This window comes from Podarcis filfolensis, assembly GCF_964270895.1.
Source record: "Podarcis filfolensis genome assembly, chromosome: 8".
NCBI lineage: Eukaryota > Metazoa > Chordata > Lepidosauria > Squamata > Lacertidae > Podarcis > Podarcis filfolensis.
This window is the reverse complement of record NC_139611.1, coordinates 64,289,498-64,309,524: the sequence shown is the minus strand read 5'-3', so window position 1 is coordinate 64,309,524 and position 20,027 is coordinate 64,289,498. Positions and strand designations below refer to the sequence as shown.

The 20,027-nt window shown below is 44.2% G+C and overlaps 1 protein-coding gene across 5 annotated transcripts in view; it reads right to left on the bottom strand.

The window, feature by feature from the left end:
• Positions 1 to 20,027, bottom strand: part of RPS6KA1 (ribosomal protein S6 kinase A1) — a 116,350-nt gene that overhangs the window by 26,769 nt on the left and 69,554 nt on the right. For 2 of the 5 annotated variants that reach the window (XM_083627088.1, XM_083627092.1), the window contains 2 exons: positions 5,853 to 5,906; positions 350 to 466 (listed from right to left, as the gene is read on the bottom strand). In XM_083627088.1, coding sequence (XP_083483214.1) covers positions 350 to 466; positions 5,853 to 5,906 — 171 coding nt within the window. Of the gene's footprint in view, positions 1 to 349; positions 467 to 4,132; positions 5,907 to 12,680; positions 12,809 to 19,250; positions 19,364 to 20,027 lie in introns of those variants that run through there. The other 3 variants (XM_083627089.1, XM_083627091.1, XM_083627090.1) reach the window with 3 other exon arrangements.

Genomic DNA, 20,027 nt, shown 5'->3' with positions numbered 1-20,027 from the left:
GCCAGAAATCCTAAGTTTCTAGTCCACATAGAGGCAAAAGATCTACAGATGAGTAGGCAGTGCCTACTGACCAATTGGAAAGTAGAAGCCTTGGCCAGAGCTTCCAACAAATAAAAAAGCTAGGATGTGTGCATAAATGTGCCCTTGTGTCTGCCTCCACTCTAGATTCCCTGCAAAAAGGACAAAGGCTGCATCCAGACTACTTCATCCAGAGTATCAAAAAAAGTTTGCACAATACTGTAGAGCACACATCCTTTTCATGAACTGGGTTGTAGTTCTCCTGAGAGTACGAGACACACATTTTACTCTTCATCAGCTCAGCTAATAGACGCCAAAAAGGTGAACTCACTTTGCCAAACGAACCCTGTCCCAGGACTTTAAGAAGCTCAAACTGTGATGGATCGGCCTTCTCAGACCCCTCTTTCACAAGGTATGTGATGGTATATTCTTGGACAGAGCCTTCATTCTAAAATTAAAGAGGAAAAAGAAAAAAGAAAAAAAAAGGTTAGCTGGTCCCACAGACCAGAAGACCTCTTGCTTTAAAAAGAACAATAAGACAATCAGAGACTATACAATACTTTTGGGCTTGCAGAAAGCAGCCTAATTCTCTCACCAATGTCAGAATCTCTTTACGTTTTGCTGCCACTGAATAGCATGAGAATCAAGGGTCAGAATCCTTGCCCCTGTGGCCAGTCTGTCTGTTAACTGCTTGCTTGATTCCAAGCAGAGGTACTGTCAAGGCAGGACTTTGGGTCAAGAAACCTGCCGGATTTAGCAGAATGCACAGCAGGGGTGGTTGAAGTTAAATCAAGTAATACACATTAACCATCTTTAAAAGCACCTGCTCTCTCTTCCCAGTAAAACCATTAAGTTCAGAGTCTAAAATTACTTAACTGCCCCATTGATTCCAAGCACAAAAATATGCTTGAGCCCATCATGCAAGCTCAAGCCAACGAGATGTTGGTGGTTGTGCACAAAATCCATCTTTGTGCATTTGTACTGAATTGCCAGCACTCAGCAAGCAGTGCAAGTGTATGAAGTGCTATGAACTCTTACAGTGTTTGCATAGGGATTTTCCTATTATAATCAAGGGACATGCCAAGGTCACATTATATTTATAATATGTAGAAGACATTCAGGTGGGCAAGGTGCTGGCAGCTGCAACATGCATTCCTTTGGTGAACAGCAACACAATGGAGAGTGGCGGTCTTTGAAAGGAGCTCCTATTTAGCTGCCTCCAAGTGCGGTTGGACTCCAACTCCCATCAGCCCCTGTCAGCATGGCCAATTGTCAGGGCTGATGGGAGTTGGAGTCCAACAACATCTGGAGGGCTGCGGTGCTTAGCATTTATCTCACTTCCTGCAGTTGAGGAGACCAGCTGCACATCCTTTACGCAAATGCAGGTAGCTGCAAAGTGAGATTCGACAGCACACGAGTCTGAGTCACTCACAGCCTTGAGAAATCCAGCGTTCCATAAACAATGTCAAGACACTGCGGGATCTGTCAACTCATACATTACATGGACACTGCCCCACCCCAAGCATGGCCACAGTTTACAGTGAACAGGAGCAAAGGGCCTTGGCTCCAGGAAGCAGATCTGGGCACAAGTTCAGGAGGGGCAATGTTTGGACAGCTTTACTACTGGGGCCAAGTAAAGCTGTCCAAACATTTGGCATCAGTTAAGCAGATCACTGAGGATGGTGTGGGTGGAGAGAGAAGGGTCAGCAGCAGTTGCATGCACAGCTATCTTGTGAGATACCTAGGGATGTATCCAGGTTGGAAGGGACCTTGCCAGGGCACTGGAACCTAGCAGCTGCCAAAAGACAGCAGCTTTGGAGAAACTGCTGGGAGAAGTCAGATTGAAGGGAAGGGGAAGAGGGAACAGGGATGTATGTGTACAGGTGTGAAAACCTCCATTCAGGCAAGGAAGAGGCATTGTCCGAGTCCAAGGATGCAATCCAGCTAGGCAAAAACAATCAAGGAGGATGCACAACATGGCCTGTCAGGGGCATGGCTATGTAGGGGTTGTGGTCTGGGGAGAGACCAGAGGCCCAGATAGAGGCTTGAAAGGCCATATTTGGTCCCTGGGGCTCGAAGTTCCCCTTTCTCTGATCTAAAGTGTCATGCCTCAGTGTCATGCTTCTGTCTGCAGGAAAGCTTTCAAGTCAGCAGCTTGGTGGCTTGCAAACACTTGCTGTTTTCCCACAATTAGCATATGCACTCCCCCCCCGCTTCCCCTCCCACGATATTAAGCACTGCAGTACATTTTGCCATCTACTCCCGTCGCTTTTTGGCGGGTGGCAACGAGTGCGAATGTTTGCGCCACCAGAATTACCCACCACCCTACAGCAAACACGCTTGTTTGTTGCAAAACAGAGTCAGTGTGGCTGGCACATGGAGGAAGCAGACCCCCACCCCCAAAGCCATCTGCTTAGCTACATGAGCAGTTCTGGGGAAGAAAAAAAAGCCCAAGGAGTCTGTCTGCCTCTTGGCAGCCTTGCCCGCCCCCCTCAACTTTCCTCTTCACTTCAGGGGGAGACTGAGGAAATGCCAATGCTTGAAACTGGCACCGTCTTGAGACGGAAATATCAAACAAGAGACAGACTTTGTATCAGAAACAAGAAGACTGAGGAAGCAAACTCAGATGTCACATTTACAGAGGGCTGCAACCATGGCATGGTAACTGATTTGCTTGGCCCATGGCTCAGTGGTAGAGCACATGCATTGCATTTAAAAGACCCCAGGTTAAATCCTCAGCTTCTCAAGGCACAGCTGGGAAACACTCCCATCTGAAACTCTGGGGAGATTCTGGCAGTGTAGTCTATACTGAGCTAGATGGATCAATGGTCTAACTCAGAGGAGGGCTATGTTTCTACTTAATGCAGTTCTTTATGCAGAAGTATGAGGACTAGAATCTTAACTTTATTTTAAGGGGAAGGACCATAAGCTCATGGGAAGAGAGCACACGTTCCGCACGCAGAAGGTCTTAGGTTCAATCTCTGGCTACTCCAGGTAGAGCTGGGAATGTCCCCTGTCCTGAAACCCTGAAAAGCCACTGCCAGTCAGTGTGGGAAATATTGAGCTAGATGGAACATAGATCTGAGTCACTTTAAGCAGCTTCCTGTGTTTTGTTTACAAAAAGGAAAAATTGTGGGTGGTACTCAGTATAAAAAACGTAAAGGTACTCAGTATAGTCCTACCCAGAATAGACTCCCCCAGCCCCAGCCAGCATAGCCGCAGATGATGGGAACTGTAGTCCAGGGACATCAGGAGGGCCACAAGCTCTCCACCTCGGCTTGTTCATTTTTTATATTTGCGCAGCTCAGGGTAGATGGGGAGACATTTGACTCAGTTTGTATTCAAAGGCGAATCTATCGAATCTGCACTTTCCAAAACAATACGAGAACTGAAATGCAGCTATCCTTCGAAATCCACATCTTTCCAAATTTTGCGATGCAGCTCTCCAAATGACCAAAGTCTTTAAAAAATGCTGTATATCTGGGGAAATTGCTTGCAAAAATTTGTACATTAGTCAAAACTTCATATAATATGTGTTTGTTAGGAGAAAGTTGCACAGACATGATGGTGAATCTTTAAAGATGAACAAACTTTTAAAAACAACAACAACTACTAACAAATTGCTGCAGAAATGTAAAGGGCTGAATTTACGACAGGAAAAAGTAAGAAACCGAGAGAACCGAAATGGAGAACCGAAATTTCCCTTTGTAGCGGTAGATAGCATCTGCTTTGCAATGAGAAAAATCCCAGGTTCAATCCACGGCATCTCTGGATAAGGTTTGGAAGGATCCCTGTCTGAAATGCCGTATAGTCACTGCCAGTCAGTGTGGACAATACTGAGCTAGAGGGACCAGTGGTCTGACTCAGAAGGCAGCTTCCTGCATCCCTCCTTTCTTCAACAGGACTCATATGTACAGTTCCCATTCCTGGCACCAACCACACCCAGATCTGCTTTTTTCCAACAAGCTGGCATTTGGACCAGCCAGATGATGAGAGTACACCCAAAGGAGAAGAAAAAGCCATCATCCATGAAGCTGCCGTGCTGCTACGGCTTACAAAAGCAAATAAGCACAGCTAGAACAGACTGTCCGCCAGGCCAAGCCAAAGTACTGACCGGGTTGCTGAGGTTGCTTGCGGGAGGCAGCGGGAGGCTGCAAGGCTCGGGGCGGCGCTTCCCGTTGATCCACAGCGTTAGGAAGGCAAGGATGCGAGGGAGCCTGGGTTCCTTAGCCACACTCATCGTCCCACTCTGGCGAGAGCGGCACATCTCTCATGACAAGGTCCCCAAGGTCCCCTAAGGGAGCATGGCTGGTGGCTGCAGGCAGACCATCAGCTGGGGCGCACTCTGGGTCTCGCAGGGGACCAGCCGCTGATACATGTACCCAAAGCCAAGCCAAGGGGAAGCAGGGAGGTAGGACCGCCTTAAGAAGCAAAGCAGGTTAAAAACAGCACTTCCGGCCCTCCCTCAAACCAAAACACTTGTGGTTAGTTCACTTTAAACACCTTCAAGCTTCTTTCATGTTCCAGTTCCACTTTTTCCTGTTCAAATGGAAGCCTCTCCCCTTAATTCTTGTAGCAGGGGGCGTGGGGAGCCTTTTTTTCAGTACGAGGACCACATTTCTTTCATGAACAGACTTCTGGAGGGCCACATGGTGATGGCAGGTGGGCCCAGAGGCAGAAGTAGGTGGGAAAATTGATAGGAATCTGACCTTTATCAGTAGGCTACATTCTAGGCAGGCAAAGGTCAGGTTGTTTTTCTCATTCTGTGTACATGTGTATCTATATTTGTGTTTGTTTATCCATATTTATTCATTTCACAAAAATTATATGCCACTTGATTCTTAAAAAAACACTCAAGGTAGTTTACAAAAGAGTAAAACAATGAAAATTGTCAATAAAAAGAGTAAAAAACCAACTTTTAAAAACATTATAATAATAGTCAAAATCAGCAATCAGCTAAAACCAGTTTTTACACACCTCAACGTTCAACTTGCCTGGATAGGCTTTCCTAAATGAAAAATATTTTTAGCAGGCACCTGCCTGATGTCAGTAGGCAGGAAATTCCAGAGCGTAGGTGCTCCCACACTAAAATATCAATTTCTTACAATGCGGAACAACTTTTATGTGGCGCCTGTAACATATTACATATACACACCTTATCAAGTCATTAGCCTGTAATACTGTAGTGGATATAATTTAGAGATCCACTTTCTCTCTTTTGTTTTTTTCTAAGTGCATGAAAGTGATTGTACAAATAATAAAACCCAAAATAAATTGTTCACTAAAATCTCAGTTTTGGTCCACATCAAAAAATTTCGAGGGCTAAAACTTTATTTGTAATACTGTAATTTCAAGATGCAGGACCGTAAAACGGCCCCCAATTGTTGGTTTTCGCTATCTACTTCATTCATGAAAACGGAAATATGAATTGTTCGTAACAGGCAGCTGATGTTCGCTGTGACCCCTCAGTCTGGGTGTTAGCTGTAGCCCTTCAGTCTGCAAGAGACTGAAAAGTCCACCATGTTTGATTTTGGGGATTGGATCATATTGGTGAATTCGTTGTTATGTGACTAACAATGCCGTCCTATCTTCCCTGCTTAGATAACCTATTTCCACCCTTTCAAACTTCCAAACTTCGGTTCGCGCAGAGTTAAAAGCACAAAGACAGTATGACCTCAAAAGGAAAGAATGAGAAAGACAGCTTACATTAACTCAACTCAAATCTTGTACAGAAATAATCAGCCCATCTCCCAGTATCTGCTTGTGAAGTAAGGTGAGAACACAAATTAAGACATCTCTCCCAAACAGGTGTTCCGCAAGCATGCAGTTTTTACCTTATCTGCTGTGTTCACATTGTCTCTCTCTATCCAAGTGGTGTTCCGTTTTGCCTGCAAAACAAAATGAGAAAATAGTGTCTGAGCAGGAGGTCTATGGAACCTGAAACAACAGCAACACTTTCTAAATATGTTCATCTGAAGCATGGATATCAAATTGTGGACATAGCCAAATTGACGCTGTTCCTCTAAAGTGTCAAAAGTATAGCACAAACAAAAGGTTGTGACTTCCATGCTCATCAACACATAGTACAATTATCTACTGAACCTTAGGTTTCAATTTTTCCTGGTAAAATTCCCAGTTCATATTGATATAGTAGTAGTAGCAACAGCAGCAGCAGAAAAAGAATGGAAGAAAGAAAGCGAATCTTTCTTTCTTTCTTTGTGACAAAATCAGTTTGAATCATAGAAGCACCAGGCAGTGAGCAATGCTAATATGCCACAAAAAAGTTTTACATACATATTTGTGTTCGATGGCAGAATTTGGATACTTTTTGGTACAGTGGTACCTCTGGTTAAGAACTTCATTCGTTCCGGAGGTCCATTCTTAACCTGAAACTGTTCTTAACCTGAGGTACCACTTTAGCTAGTTCTTAACCTGAGGTACTACTTCCGGGTTAGCGGAGTCTGTAACCTGAAGTGTATGTAACCTAAAGTGTTTGTAACCCAAGGTACCACTGTTCTGGGTAAGGGCCAACAGGTTTGTATACTCTTTACAGAACAGTGGCAGACAAGTCATGGAGTAATTCCATAGTGACCAATGTAAGATCCTTTACATAATGTTTTGTGCTTTAGTTAATATTATTTGAACTCCATTTAACAATAAATTATTCGTCTGTTAGCTGGCATGATTAACTCTACAAAAATAATCAACAAGAATACCACAGGTAGCTTAAATGTCTTCTTTTCATTGTGTTTTTAAAAGATGCGACCAATGTAACAGTTTTGCAACCTCAAGAATTCATTTGGAACTTGGATGAGTAACTTTTTCTGACCAACACAACACGCTCAACCAGCATAAGTTCCATTGTCCTAATCTCATCCAATTTTGTTCCTAACGTACAATTTCTTGTCAGTTCACCAAATGAGAAAGCAAATTATCAATACAATACAGTGGTACCTCGGGTTAAGTACTTAATTCGTTCTGGAGGTCCGTTCTTAACCTGAAACTGTTGAAGCACCACTTTAGCTAATGGGGCCTCCTGTTGCTGCTGCCGCGCTGCCGGAGCACGATTTCTGTTTTCATCCTGAAGCAAAGTTCTTAACCCAAAGTAATATTTCTAGGTTAGCAGAGTCTGTAACCTGAAGCGTATATAACCTGAAGCGTATGTAACCCGAGGTACATTCTCTGTTTTCTTTGAGAGGTCTTTAACTGAACTTTATAAAAACTTTGGAAAAAAATTATCAACCAAGTAAAACAGCTAAAATCATGAAACAAGTGTAAAAACAAATCCAAAACAGTTTCATATATGAAACAATCAAAAACAATTCCAGGTATAAAAACAGTAGCAATATTTCAGCACAATTTCACTTTTAAAAAACAGTTAAAATAGTTCCAATGCAAATTCAGACTGGGATAATGACCTCCACTTAAAAGGCTAGTTGGAAGAGGAAGGTCTTCAATAGATGCTGAAAAGATGAGAGGAAGATAGTGCCTGCCTCATTTTCAAGGTAAGGGAATGAAAGTCCTGATTCCTTAGTCTTTATGTCCAACTGTCTGTGTGTAAGAGTTAGGAATTGCTCCTGAGATCTTGTACTAGCACAGGCTGAAACTCAAGTAGGAATCCTCTCTCAAAACTTCCCATTTTCATTCCTGCAGCATGCATCCACAACAGAAGTTAATTGTAAGCACTCTTGATGTGCTCTGTAATAAAGCACCTGTTTTGCATGATGAAGGTCCTGGGTGCAATCCCGTAAGCTTTTTGGTTTAGAGAAAAGGCAAGAAAGAGGTGATTTTATAGAAGATCATAAAATTATGCATGGCATGGAGAAAGTGGACATTGAAAAGTTATGAAGGAGGGAGAACAACATGAGGACCCGTGGGCATCCAATGAAGCTGAATGTTGGAAGATTTAGAACAAATAACCTGACCTTTAAGGCTGGTGGGACAGAAGGCAGCCAGCCTGACAGTAGCTGGAGGAGCCAGAACAATCTCATTAATAATAATAATTTTTATTTATACCCCGCCCTCCCGAGCCAAGACCCAGCTCAGGACGGCTAACACCCGGTTAGCCAATTGATTAAAATACAACTTAAAAACAAGATTAAAATACACCATTAAATACAACAAGATTAAAATACAACATTAAAATGCAGCCTCATTTCCGTAGAAACTCAAATCAAAAACTTTTTGGGGATGAAAACGTCAAATCTTCACCAAGGCCAACTATCCAGACTGGTCCTATGTGGGCCAGAAAAAAAGCCAAGGAAGTCCCCAAACAGGAGTTCCATCACAAAAGGAGAAAGGAAAAAGGATTGAAGGGAAGGGGATCAAGTTGATTCCAAGCCAAAGGCCATGTGGAACAACTCTGCCTTACATTCCTTCATTCTAGTTTTGCCCCTACATATTGAGTTCTACAAGGGGAAACACTGAGACTAAGGACGAGGAAGCTGAGCACCCCCCAAACTGGATGCATGTAAGAAGGCAGGTGAGGACTGACATGGGCAGACTTAGGTTGGCGGGGCACTGCTGCCAATGGAGTAAGGATGTGACTCTTTCATCTTCCTGACTCATGTTAACAAATGGCAGGGCCAGCCCAGACAGCAGCAGATCCAGTGCCAGTCAACAAGGTTCATGGCTGAAAAGGGACTTGAACTCCTCGCCCCCCTAGTCTCAACCCAACCACTCCACCAGACTGGCCCTGTGTAACTCCAAAGTACCATGTGCATTGATGGCATAATAAATTAAAAAAATAATGATGATGAGTGGAGTAATTATTATAATGTTACATATAGGTAAAAGGCCTCTCTGCCTGTTGGCATTTAAAGGACACTTGTCTTTCAGCTGCATCGTGCAAGGAAGGGGACGACGACGTGCAACCAATTTCATTTTTATTTTGTAAATTACTTCATCTCCTAGATGCTCTGCCTCCACAACTGCTGAAGTGCAAAAAGGAACACATCTGAAGGGCATGTCTCTTGAAAAAGTTTGGATGTAACGACCCCACCCCACCCCCAAGCTGATTTAAATGTGCAGAGATGAGGATAAGCTCTTTAACACACTTTAAAAACAAACACAAAAACACAGCAGAGGAAATGAACCAAATAAATGCTCAAACCGCAAGCCTCCTGCAAGCAGGACTCTCTAAGTGAACTGTAAAGAGTCCCTTGCAAAAGCTGTTCTTACTTCCACTTATCTCAATCTGCAGCAAAGTCTCTACAGCTGGCAGGAAGAAGAGGGAACCATTTCCGGAACAATTGGGTTTCTCTGAGCCCAGGCCAAAAAGAGAAGCCGCAAACTTGTAACCGGGAAGTATCTGACCATTTAAAAGCTGAAGAAGAAAGAGCAAACACTAATCCAGTGCTGATACTGCCATCCTTATGCAGCGTGGAGCCCATCCAAGAAGGGTGTCAGTGGTGAGGTGCACAAACTGCCTCTTGCAGGTTCAAGGGGGTTCCTTGCTGAAAATCCATTGCTCAACAGCTCCCCGTGCTCCAATTCCTAAGACTAGCATAATAATGTGGCGCTGACTGAGGAGATCAAGGTCCCAATTCCCACTCGGTCATGAAGGCTCTTTGGTCATCACACCAGGAGCCACTTGCTATCTTCTTCACAGGGTTGTGATGTGCGAGCCCAAATAACGAGTTCTTCTGTTGTAACCATAATAGCCCTTGATCTAAAGCTTTGCCTCTGTTAGGAAAACCTGGGTGTAGTTTGAATCCAAAGGGATTCTAGTGAAAAAAAAGGGATAAACAACAGCAATCACAAGGCCAAAGACAGGCCTTAGCCAAGTAGTTGCTGAATGGTACCAACCAAGGCTAGATGCAATGATAATCCACACATGCCTTGTCCGCCAAATAATGCAAACTGTGCAGCACTACAAATCCTGCTAACTTCCCCCTCCCCACAGGCAGAATTCTCCCTCTATACAACCACCAGGCAAATATTTTGACAAGCACCAAGGCTGAAGCAGAAGGAGCCAGCAACAACCTCACACACCCAGGGAACAATCTGTTGCAGTCTTTGGCAACCAGGTGCCCCTCGGATGATAAGTCCCATAAGACCCAGCTCGTGTGGCCACTCTAGCTAGGGGTGATGGGAGTTGCATATGGAGGGCACCAGGCTGGGCAATGCTGGTTAACTGATTTGCTGTGCTTCCTCTGGTAGGCAAAGCCCTGCTCTCAAGAAGCTTTCAGGAGATATGTATCCTGCACATCCCCCTTCCTTTAAGATATGAAAAGGTGTGGGTGTGTGCGCATACGGTCTTTTCTTGCCATTTCACCCGCTTCCGTATCTTGCAGGTGGTTTTGGAAACAGGATGTTCATTTGTATTCCAAGATAAAGAGGAACTTGCTTCTTCAAAGCTTATTTAGATGGTTTAGGTTTGGGGTTTATTTTTTTTTAAGGTGGAAGGAACAGTATGGGCAAAATTCCCTGGCAACTCATTTATGAAATACTTGCTAGGCTTATCGGAAACGGGGGTCAAATTGACAGACAGAGGTAAATGCAGTTCACTGGTGCAGCACAGGCTTTGTGTGGGAAAAAAAGTCAATCCCTGGATAGTCGCTGCCAATCAGTACAGACAGTACTGAGCTAGAGGCGACAATGACAGCTTCTGATTGATGTTCCTCCTTCCATTGACCCCTCTAAAAGAAAAAAGTGTACCCTGCATAAATCAAGAAAGATATGCTTTATTGTTTCTTGTACAGTATTTTGTGCATCCATACCACTAAACACCTACATTTTAGTGCAATTCACTTTCAGGAAGGAACAGGAATTGGCCTCAGTTTAGTGTACTCCAATCAGCAGACCCTTCCCCTCCTCCCTTGGGCTGTGACAAGTGCATGGGGCACCTACCTATCAGTCCCCTGGTGTCAATAGCTGATCTGTGGTGTGGAGATGGGGAGGTAAAAGATCTGGTCTGCCAGGCCAAAATTTTTCCCTACCCTTAACTTATCCCCTCCATCTTCATGGTGGCACCTAATACATGGCACTTTACCCTGCAGAACGGCAGCTCTAAGCAGGCAAAGCCAGGTGCCATTTTAAAGTGCCAAGCCAAATCGTCCATCAGCTGAAACACATTACCACCTCCTGACCCTTTAACTCTTCTTTTAAATATGTGCAAATAGTCAAAACTTTGGGGTTTTGTGAGCTTGTTTGTTTGTTTGTTTGTTCAGAAAAAAAAGAAGACGCTTTAAACAAATCTGGATCTTAGCCTTTATAGCATATGCAAAAGAAGTGCACACACACACAAACATAAATATAGTGCAGGAACCATAAACCAAAAATGGATAAATACACCAAGGGGTCTCTAGCTATTGCTGCCTTGAAGATAACCTCCCGAACTTGTGCTCTCTAGATACTTAGGACTACAAATCCCATCAGCCCCAGCAAGCACAGCTAACGGTCAGGCATGAGAGGAATTTCTACTAGACAATATTTGGAGAGCACCAGGTTGGGAAAGGCTAACCTAGAGTTAAATACAAATAAATCAAACTCAGAGTAGATCCACTGGAATAAATGGTCCAGAGCCTATTGATTTCAATAGATCTATTCTTGAGTATGATTTAGCTCAATATCACCCAGTGTAATTACCAGTAGGCCAAATACAGCCTACTTAAAATCCTTTTAAGATGATTTTGTTCTGCCATTCAGAACAGTGTCTCAATCAAGGCAACTAACGAACATTTCATTAGATTAAAACAATGTTTAAGATAGCACTATTAAAGCAGCAGCAGATACATAAGGCAGGTAGCAAGACTGATCTAAAAGCCATGAAAGCCCACAGCCCCAGCAAAAAAGAAATGCTTTTATTCAGTGTTGAGGAGAAATTAAATTTGGTGCCAGGCAAATGGGAAGGGAAGTTTCCAAAAGTCAATGTGCCACCACAAGAAGCAGCCCAGGCAGCTGACCCTTGAGTCTGGCTACTAGTCCACCTGACGCCTATAAATGCCCACTTCTTCTCTCTCATTCACTCACAGAAAGGTATTCCTAATAATAACAATGATAATAATAAATGGAATAAACCTGGCTGAGTGGCAGAGCACTGCATTCAGATGGGACACGTTCAATCCTGGCTGCAAAAAATATCTCATCATTTTTAAAATTAAAATTGTCCCTGAAAGCAGCTTGCAACCACTAAAATACCCACTATAAACAAACTTCAGTATTACAAAAAACTAAAACAGTTTCACAACTCCAACAACAATATTGCAAACCTCATCCGTTGGCTGGGACAGCAGCAGCAGCAAAAAGTACTTAGCGATGGCCAGTGAATTTGTTTGAAAAGCCTGAAGTGCAGGCAAAGGTGGAAGACTTCTCCCTGCCAGAGACCCTGGACACACACTGCCACTAAGCGGAGACAACATGTAGCTAGATGGACAAAACAATGTCAGCTGGTATAAGGCAACGTCCCCCATCCCTTTAGTTTAGAGGGCCTCCCTAAAATTCTGGACTTTCCAAAACTTAGCAACAAATTCTACAACAATCTAGCAACAATCTACACTTAAAAGTTGCCCACAGGCCCTCAGTTCTCATCACACATCCCTGGTAATCTCTCAGGCCTTCTGCCCCCTGCTCCAAGCAGACAAACCAGCAGGGGGCCAGCTGTGTTGCAAACAGACCAGCCCAGTCCAGCCCAAACAACCACAAGGGATCATAACACTTGCCTTGGTGTGGAAGAGAAGCCTCATCATCTCTGTAGCTCTAGGAAGTTGTTTTCCCATCGCCTGCTAGCCACCTTCTCCTGAGCATGGACGCCAGCAGGGTTGCTCTGGGCAGCAGCGCTATGTCATCTGGGCATATTTTGGAACTTTCCGCCTAGAGGAAACTGTGTAATTTCCCCACAGATAAACCACAGAGTGCTTCCAGCATGCAGCCCAGCTGATGAATCAGAAAGGTACTGAAAGGGCAAATGACCTCGGGTGTGATCCCTAATGTGCTTCGCAGATAGGGAAAAGGCAGAAATGTGAATCTACCTAATTTGCACATTTCCAAACAATATATGTGAACCAAAACACAGCTTTAAAATATTGGCCTATAAAATTAACACTTCTCTGCATTCAAAAAGTGCATATGCTAGGGTAAATTGTGCATACAGAATTCATATATTATTGAGAGTTGCACAGAAGGATGCACGATATAGGGGAAATTGCAATGCAAAAAATGTGTATATTTGGCAAACTTGCACACAAAGATGTATCCATTAAGAGATGTTTGAACTGACTTGCTGATGAATCTTCATGAGGACTTTTTTTAAAAATCACAAATTGATGTGGAAACGTGGAGAGCCGACCACTCCCACACAGTTCCCCTATATCGACCACCAAATCGTAAGGTGTGTGTATGAAAGAATGAATGTATCATTTGCAGAAAGTTACTGCCATTCTGAAGCAGCCTTCTTCGCAATAACATTATGATCAGAGACAGGTACAGATGACATGCTTCACAGCAGAGGAAGCCAACATGGTGCGGTTGTTGCTGCACAACAACTCCTACTTTCTCTGACCTTCGCCCAGGCTGGCTGGAGCTGATGGGAGTCAAAGTTTAACAATGTCTGGAGTATCACAGGTTCCCCATCCCTGCCTTACATAGAGATGGGATGGTTACATATACATATAGAGATGGGAGCAAACAAGGGGTGCAGAGAACTTTCTAGAGAAAGTTAAGATTTGATCATCATCTGGAGAATCACCCTGAAGCTGGACTTCAAACTATGCAGGGAATCTCAAATGTGTTCCAAGGAACTCTTCTGTTCAGCAAAAGCTTAGCAAGGGCTCCTTAAACGAGAAGTTAACAGCAGATACACTTCTGCGAAAAAGACACCTCGCCCACCATAGCTGAACTTCCTCCACAATATAAAGGCACTGAAGCACTGGGTGTATTCTAGAGAACACCGAGTTCATTCATAGTGATTGCAAGGTATCTCATCCATGCATCTGCTTCGTATAAAATCTCAGGTTCAATACCTAATACCTTCTGTTAGAAGGATCAGTAAGCAGGTGGTGGGAAATGCTTTTCTTTGCCCGAGAACTTGGAAAGCCACTGTCAGTCAGGGTTGAACCATAGTGGGCTAGATGAATAAGTAAGTCTGATCTGGTGCAAGGCAGTTATTAGCACCCCTTGAAAAGGCCTGTATGGGGTCACATGGGACTTAATATGCACTCTAAGCCAAAGAATCCATCATAAGCATGAATAGAAGTTTGTCAAGGTGAAGAGGATTCCTTCAAGGTACAGACTTTGAAACCACTACAGTTCACTAGTGGATAGGGCCTTGGAATCTCCTCCTCACATTCAGCTGTGATGCTCACCCTTGGCGCAACCACGGGTCGCTCACTTTCTTCCAGCCTAAGCTACCTCACAAGCTTGTTGTGAAGGGTACACTCAGGACAAATTCTTACCTGACCGAGCTTCTAGGAGGAAGGGTGGGATCCAAGTGCAGTATGCCCATCATGAATTTGAAAGCAGTTGGAGTGAACCCGTGGCCCTCCAGATGTTGCTTAACTAAAGCTCCCATCATCTCTGACCACTGGCCATGCTGGCTGCGACATGGAGCCCAGCAAATCCCTGCCCTAATGGGGAATATCATATCCTCCAACATTTCTCCAATGAATATAGGGGCATCCTATTCCATAATAATAATGTTACTATTTATACCCCAACCATCTGACTGGGTTGCCCCAGCCACTCTGGGCGGCTTCCAATATATATAAAAACATAATAAAACATTAAACATTAAGAAAACTTCCCTATTTAGGGCTACCTTCAGATGGCTCAGGGGTTGGATAATTCCATACCCTCCAACATTTCTCTGATAAAAATAGGGACGTCCTAAGGAAAAGGGGGACATTTCAGGATCAAATCAGAAACCAGGACAGCTTCTGTAAAAGTGGGACTGTCCCTGGGGACACTTGGAGGGTCTATAATCTGTTGAGGGCAGGGGCTGTGTGTTGGTGCTGGGCAGAGCCAGAAAGGATGATGGGTGGAACTAGAGGCAGGAAAAGTGTTGTGGATTAACAAATTGGGAAGAAAGGTCACCCTGACTTTAATTTTTGCTGTGGCTACAACAGAGCAGAATTCCCAAATCTAGGCAGACCTGCACAGCAGTAGGAATGGAAGATATATATTTTTCAGTTTGCTTTAAATGGCAAAACTTACCTAATTTGAACTTGTCAAAACAATATGCAAACCAAAACACAGCCATCCTTTGAAATTTTTCATTTTTTCTTATGTTCTAGACTCCCACTTGAGTGCTTTTTTGTATGTGAATTTTATTTATATGTTTTCTTTTCCAAAAGAAAAGAATTGTTGTATAAGAATGGAAATTGATATGAGTGTATAACAGAAAATCCCACTTGAGTGCGTTGACTGCAGTTGCTTTGCTGCTGCTTACTGATAAACTCTCTGCAGTAATACAATACCAGCATGGAAAAAGAATTTTGGCTTGAGCCCTAGACAGACCAGATGCCTGACTGCTTCTCTGCAAGTTACAAACTCTGTCCAAATTCACTCTCCTCTCCCACCCCCTACACCTTTGCAGGTTGTGTGAAATAGCTCTTGCGCTACCTTAGCAGCTGCTAGGCTAACACACACAAGCACCAGTTGATTGGGAGATGTTCTGATCTCCCAGCAGAGTTGTGGATCTGCAGATAGAGAAAAGACAGAGAGAGGCAAGCCAGCCATTCTCCTGTACAGAAATCAAATGCATCCTGTAGAAGGTGGCTAAATCAGTATTGGTTACAACCAGAGCACGGATCAGAATTTCATAAACAGGAAGCTGTCGGTGTGATAAAAGCTGTTCCAAAACAGCAGCTGTCTCTTGCACTATGCACTAGAAGTGGGCTTCTGGCCTCACTCTGAAGGCTATATATAAAAAGCCTGCACGTGCAGATCACAACACACACAAATAATAGAATCAAATAAATGTTGGTCTCATTGTGGTGTTAACCCAAATGGAGTGCCTTCTTCCATACCAACATGCTCACATTTGCCAAGGACTCTTAGGGCTTCCTTGACATCTAGAAATCACAGAATGACACCACAGGATCCTGGTTATGGAATGCCCTCCCCAAGGAGATTCCCCTGGCACCCGTATTCAGGCTAGAGTACAATACTGTATTCTCCAGGGTGTTTTAAACAAATGAAGCTGCCTTATGTCAGACTCAGATCATAACTTCATGTACCTAAAAACTTTAGCATGCAAGGCATGTGTTTTGTCATTGAGCTACGGTCCTTCCCCACAAAATGCCTGCAAAATGTCTGCACAGGACATACAAGGTCAGACCTTTGGGTCCACGTAGGTCAGTACTGTCTGCACTAACTGGCAGCAGCAATCAAGCATTTCAGAAGGAAGACTTTGCAGCCCTACCCACAGATGCCAGGGACTGAACCAGGAACCTTCTGCCTGCCCCCTTCACTCACTCTCCAACAACTCCTCCTTTTTTTGCATCCTGTCCAGTGGGCTGCTGGGGGAAAAACAGGTGGCTCTGGCCAGGGGCCCAGGCTCCTCCCACCCACATGAAAATTAGACCAAGGGCCACAGGCAGCCTTTGAGCCAGAGCCCCAGCTCCCACTGCTGTTTTGTAACATGGATGGCAAAATATGGCATTCCCAGTATGGAGAATGCGAGCCTTGCTGTGGATAGTCAGAGATGCACTTCCACCTTCTTATGTGTGCACTGAGGCTACTTCCTGGGAAGAGGTTGGCCACTACAGCCTCAATACGTGGCTATGACAAACACTGATGTATAGAGATATACATGTGTGTGCATGCATGAACATGTAAGGAAGCCACAAGAGCCAAACATGCACAGTTACTCCAGGCACACCCTACTGTTCCCTACGCAGGCATTTTTATGGCTCACAGCCCTGGAAAATGAATAGCATGAAGCTGTACCCAGAGCTGCATTCAAAGTTATAGCCATTAAAACGTGGGGAGCGAGCAAAAATGTGACATCTCATTTGTAAACAATTTGGACAATTATCATTTCATATTTAGGGGATGGGTGGGCAAGGCAAGTCTCCAGACAATATGAAACTGCTCAGCGAGACAGAATTACTGCTGTATTGTGAAAGGTCAATAAAAGATTGAAGGAGAACTTAAGAGCTTGTGAGAAAATGCTTACACGGAGCGGACACACACATCTGGCTCCCTTGCATGCTTTGATACACTTTTACTGTGTGCATAAGCAAGTGCTGCACGCACAGACTTGTGCTGACACCATTTTCTTCTGGAAAATGATAAGAGCTGTGTTTAGGCGCAACCAGCACACTTGGCACAGTTCACAGCGGTAGCTTTCAAACTTTCAACCTTCAGGGAACACTGTCAGTTATTGCAACACACTGGGGTTCCTCAGAAGAGGGCTCAGAGGAGTACACTGGAGCAAAACAGTTCTTTGGCCAAAATTTCATTGTCCCCTCAGTGTACCGAGCACATCCCTCAAAACAGGTCTCTGGCATCAGAGCACTGCAGAGGAAGATCAGCAGAGATAAACAAGTTCTCTTTCAGGGAATGTTGCCTGCTGTTATTTAAACATTTTGACCGAAGAGGAAACGGTTGATAAGGTATCAAGAAATCTCAAAGTTCCCCGGAACAGAGTTTCTAAATCAGTAGCCTGAAAGAATAATAGAAGAAGAAAAACCACCCAAGGAAATAACCCAGAGAAGTTGGGGTGGTGGCAAAAGCCAGGATAGATAACCAGTTTGGGAGACGCCTTAGAAAGCTGTGTTGAAGAATCTGAATTTAAAAATTAGCCTCTGATTCTCACACCCTCTGCACATTTTAAAGCCTTTTATTTCTATTTTTGCAGAAGTGTGTGTTAGTAGAACCTAGATCTATCTTTCTTTCTTTCTTTCTTTCTTTCTTTCTTTCTTTCTTTCTTTCTCTTTCTTTCTTTCTTTCTTTTTTTAAACTACAAAAGAAACCAGAGATTGAAGTACCCTACTTACGCCTAATTTATTTTGTATTGCATGTACGAGTAAATATTTAAACACCTGCCATGATCACTTACCTAATCGCTTATTAATAAGGGAAGGTGTAGAAAATTATTGCAGCTGGGCGGCTTTTTGGCCCGGTGGGCGACATCGTTCTCTCTTCACCACTGTGGCAGGTCAACTTTGACAGGTGGGAGGGACCATCTACTAGGGAAGGGCGATAACAGCTTTTCAACATCGCGGTGTATCGCAAGCCAAACACTGTGGTTTGGTGACATACAACAATGTTGAAAAAACAAGATGCATTGGCCCCTGCCTGCGAGACACTGGGGGAAACTGCCCCAGCTCACATGAGAGCTGAGGCAGCTTCCCCCAGGTGTTTGCAGGCTGGGACAAGGCAGCTTGTTTGCGCAGCTCAGCTGGGGATCGGGAAAGCTCCCTCTCTCCATCTGAGACAGCCCCCAGTGCTCTCCCTGCTTGCCCATGAGCAAGCAGAGCATCGTGGGCTCCTTTAACTGCTCACTGCGGGGAGCATCAGATATGGGGCAGGTGACATGTTTCATTAAAGAGGTCTGTGGGCCAGACCTCTTCCCCACCTCTTCTTACACTAACACTGGTTGGACAAGAAGAGATACAAAATGGGCAAGACAATCTCTTAATCTCAAGCTCTTTCAGCAGGGATGAGGAGTGGAGTCTCTTTAGATGCAGCTGATGGGAGTTGGGAGTCTAACAACATCTGGAGGGCCGCAGCTTCCCCATCTCTGCCTTAGATGAAGCCAAAACTCTGGCCATGAACAGGTTGGGTGGGTGTGGAGAAGGTCTGAATTGTTCTGCCCAACAGTAAAGCCATCCTACAGACAACCACACAACACAGGTTCACAAATGAACAAAAGGTGGTTATTTATGTCTCAATCTCTCATTACAAGGAAGATAAAGTTGTCACAGGAAGGAAACCCTCTTCCGGAAGGTGTGAAGTCCAGGAGGCTGCAAATAGACACTGCCAGTTGCTAAAGAGGAATTTGGCAGTGTGTGGATGCCTCATAAAAATGAGAAAATCAATTTAGGGGTGGAAGTTGCCGACCCGAGCTAAGGGAAAACAGGGGTACGTTCCATGGAAGTGCACTGGGTCTTTCGCTGTGAACCCCAAGTTAATTGACAAAGGCAGGATTTTTAAAAAGACACATTTAATTTGTCCCTCCCTCCTCCTAAATTTGGCTGTTAACCTCCATGATCCATAGTAACACACAAGCAGAAGCTAGACCATTAGGGCAAATGGGGCACTGTTCTATCAACTGCATGCCTACTTACAACCAGTCCGCGGGTGGCTCTGCCTGTCATTGCCTCTGGCTCCAGAGAGTGCTTGTCTCCCTGCAAGCTAATGTGCTCATGTCCTATGAGAAACCTGCAAGCAGGACATAAGCACATTAGCACACTTCCTGCTGGTGCTCCCCAGCAATTTCTGTTCAGAGGTAGGCTGCCTCCGACGCTGGAGGTAGGGCATAGCCATAAGGACTAGCCACCATGATAGTCTTATCTTTCATGAAATTATCTAAACCCTGTTTAAAGCCAACCAAGCTGATGGCCATCACTACCTCTCATGTGAGCAAATCCCGAAGCTTAATTTTCTGCTACACGGCATAGGAACAGGGTTTGTGAGTCCTCCCTGCCCCCCCCCCCACCGCAGGAGACTAATCCAGTAAGTTAAGGGATGGTAAAGCCACAAGACTGAGTTTCAGGTTAGCAAATAACTGCAGCAGGAAATAAGAACGCCCTCTGCCTCAACCACACTCTTGCTCTTCTGTTTCATTTTAAACATTTAGATTCCAGACTCCTTTACATTCCACACCTCTGGTGTATTTCTAGGGTGTGCAAAAAGAAAGAAAGAAAAGAAAGGTCAGAAACCTCAGCCAGCTTCATTATATATGCAACAGAATAAGGTGGCAGAATAGACTGTACCACTTCACACTGTAGTGGGGTGGTCATATTTGCACATGCTCCCCTTTAAGTGGAAATTCATCCCAGCTCTTTTTCCTCCCTATTGTGCTGCTTTTCTATTTTCAGGAAAGTTTTGTCTGTTTGTTTGTT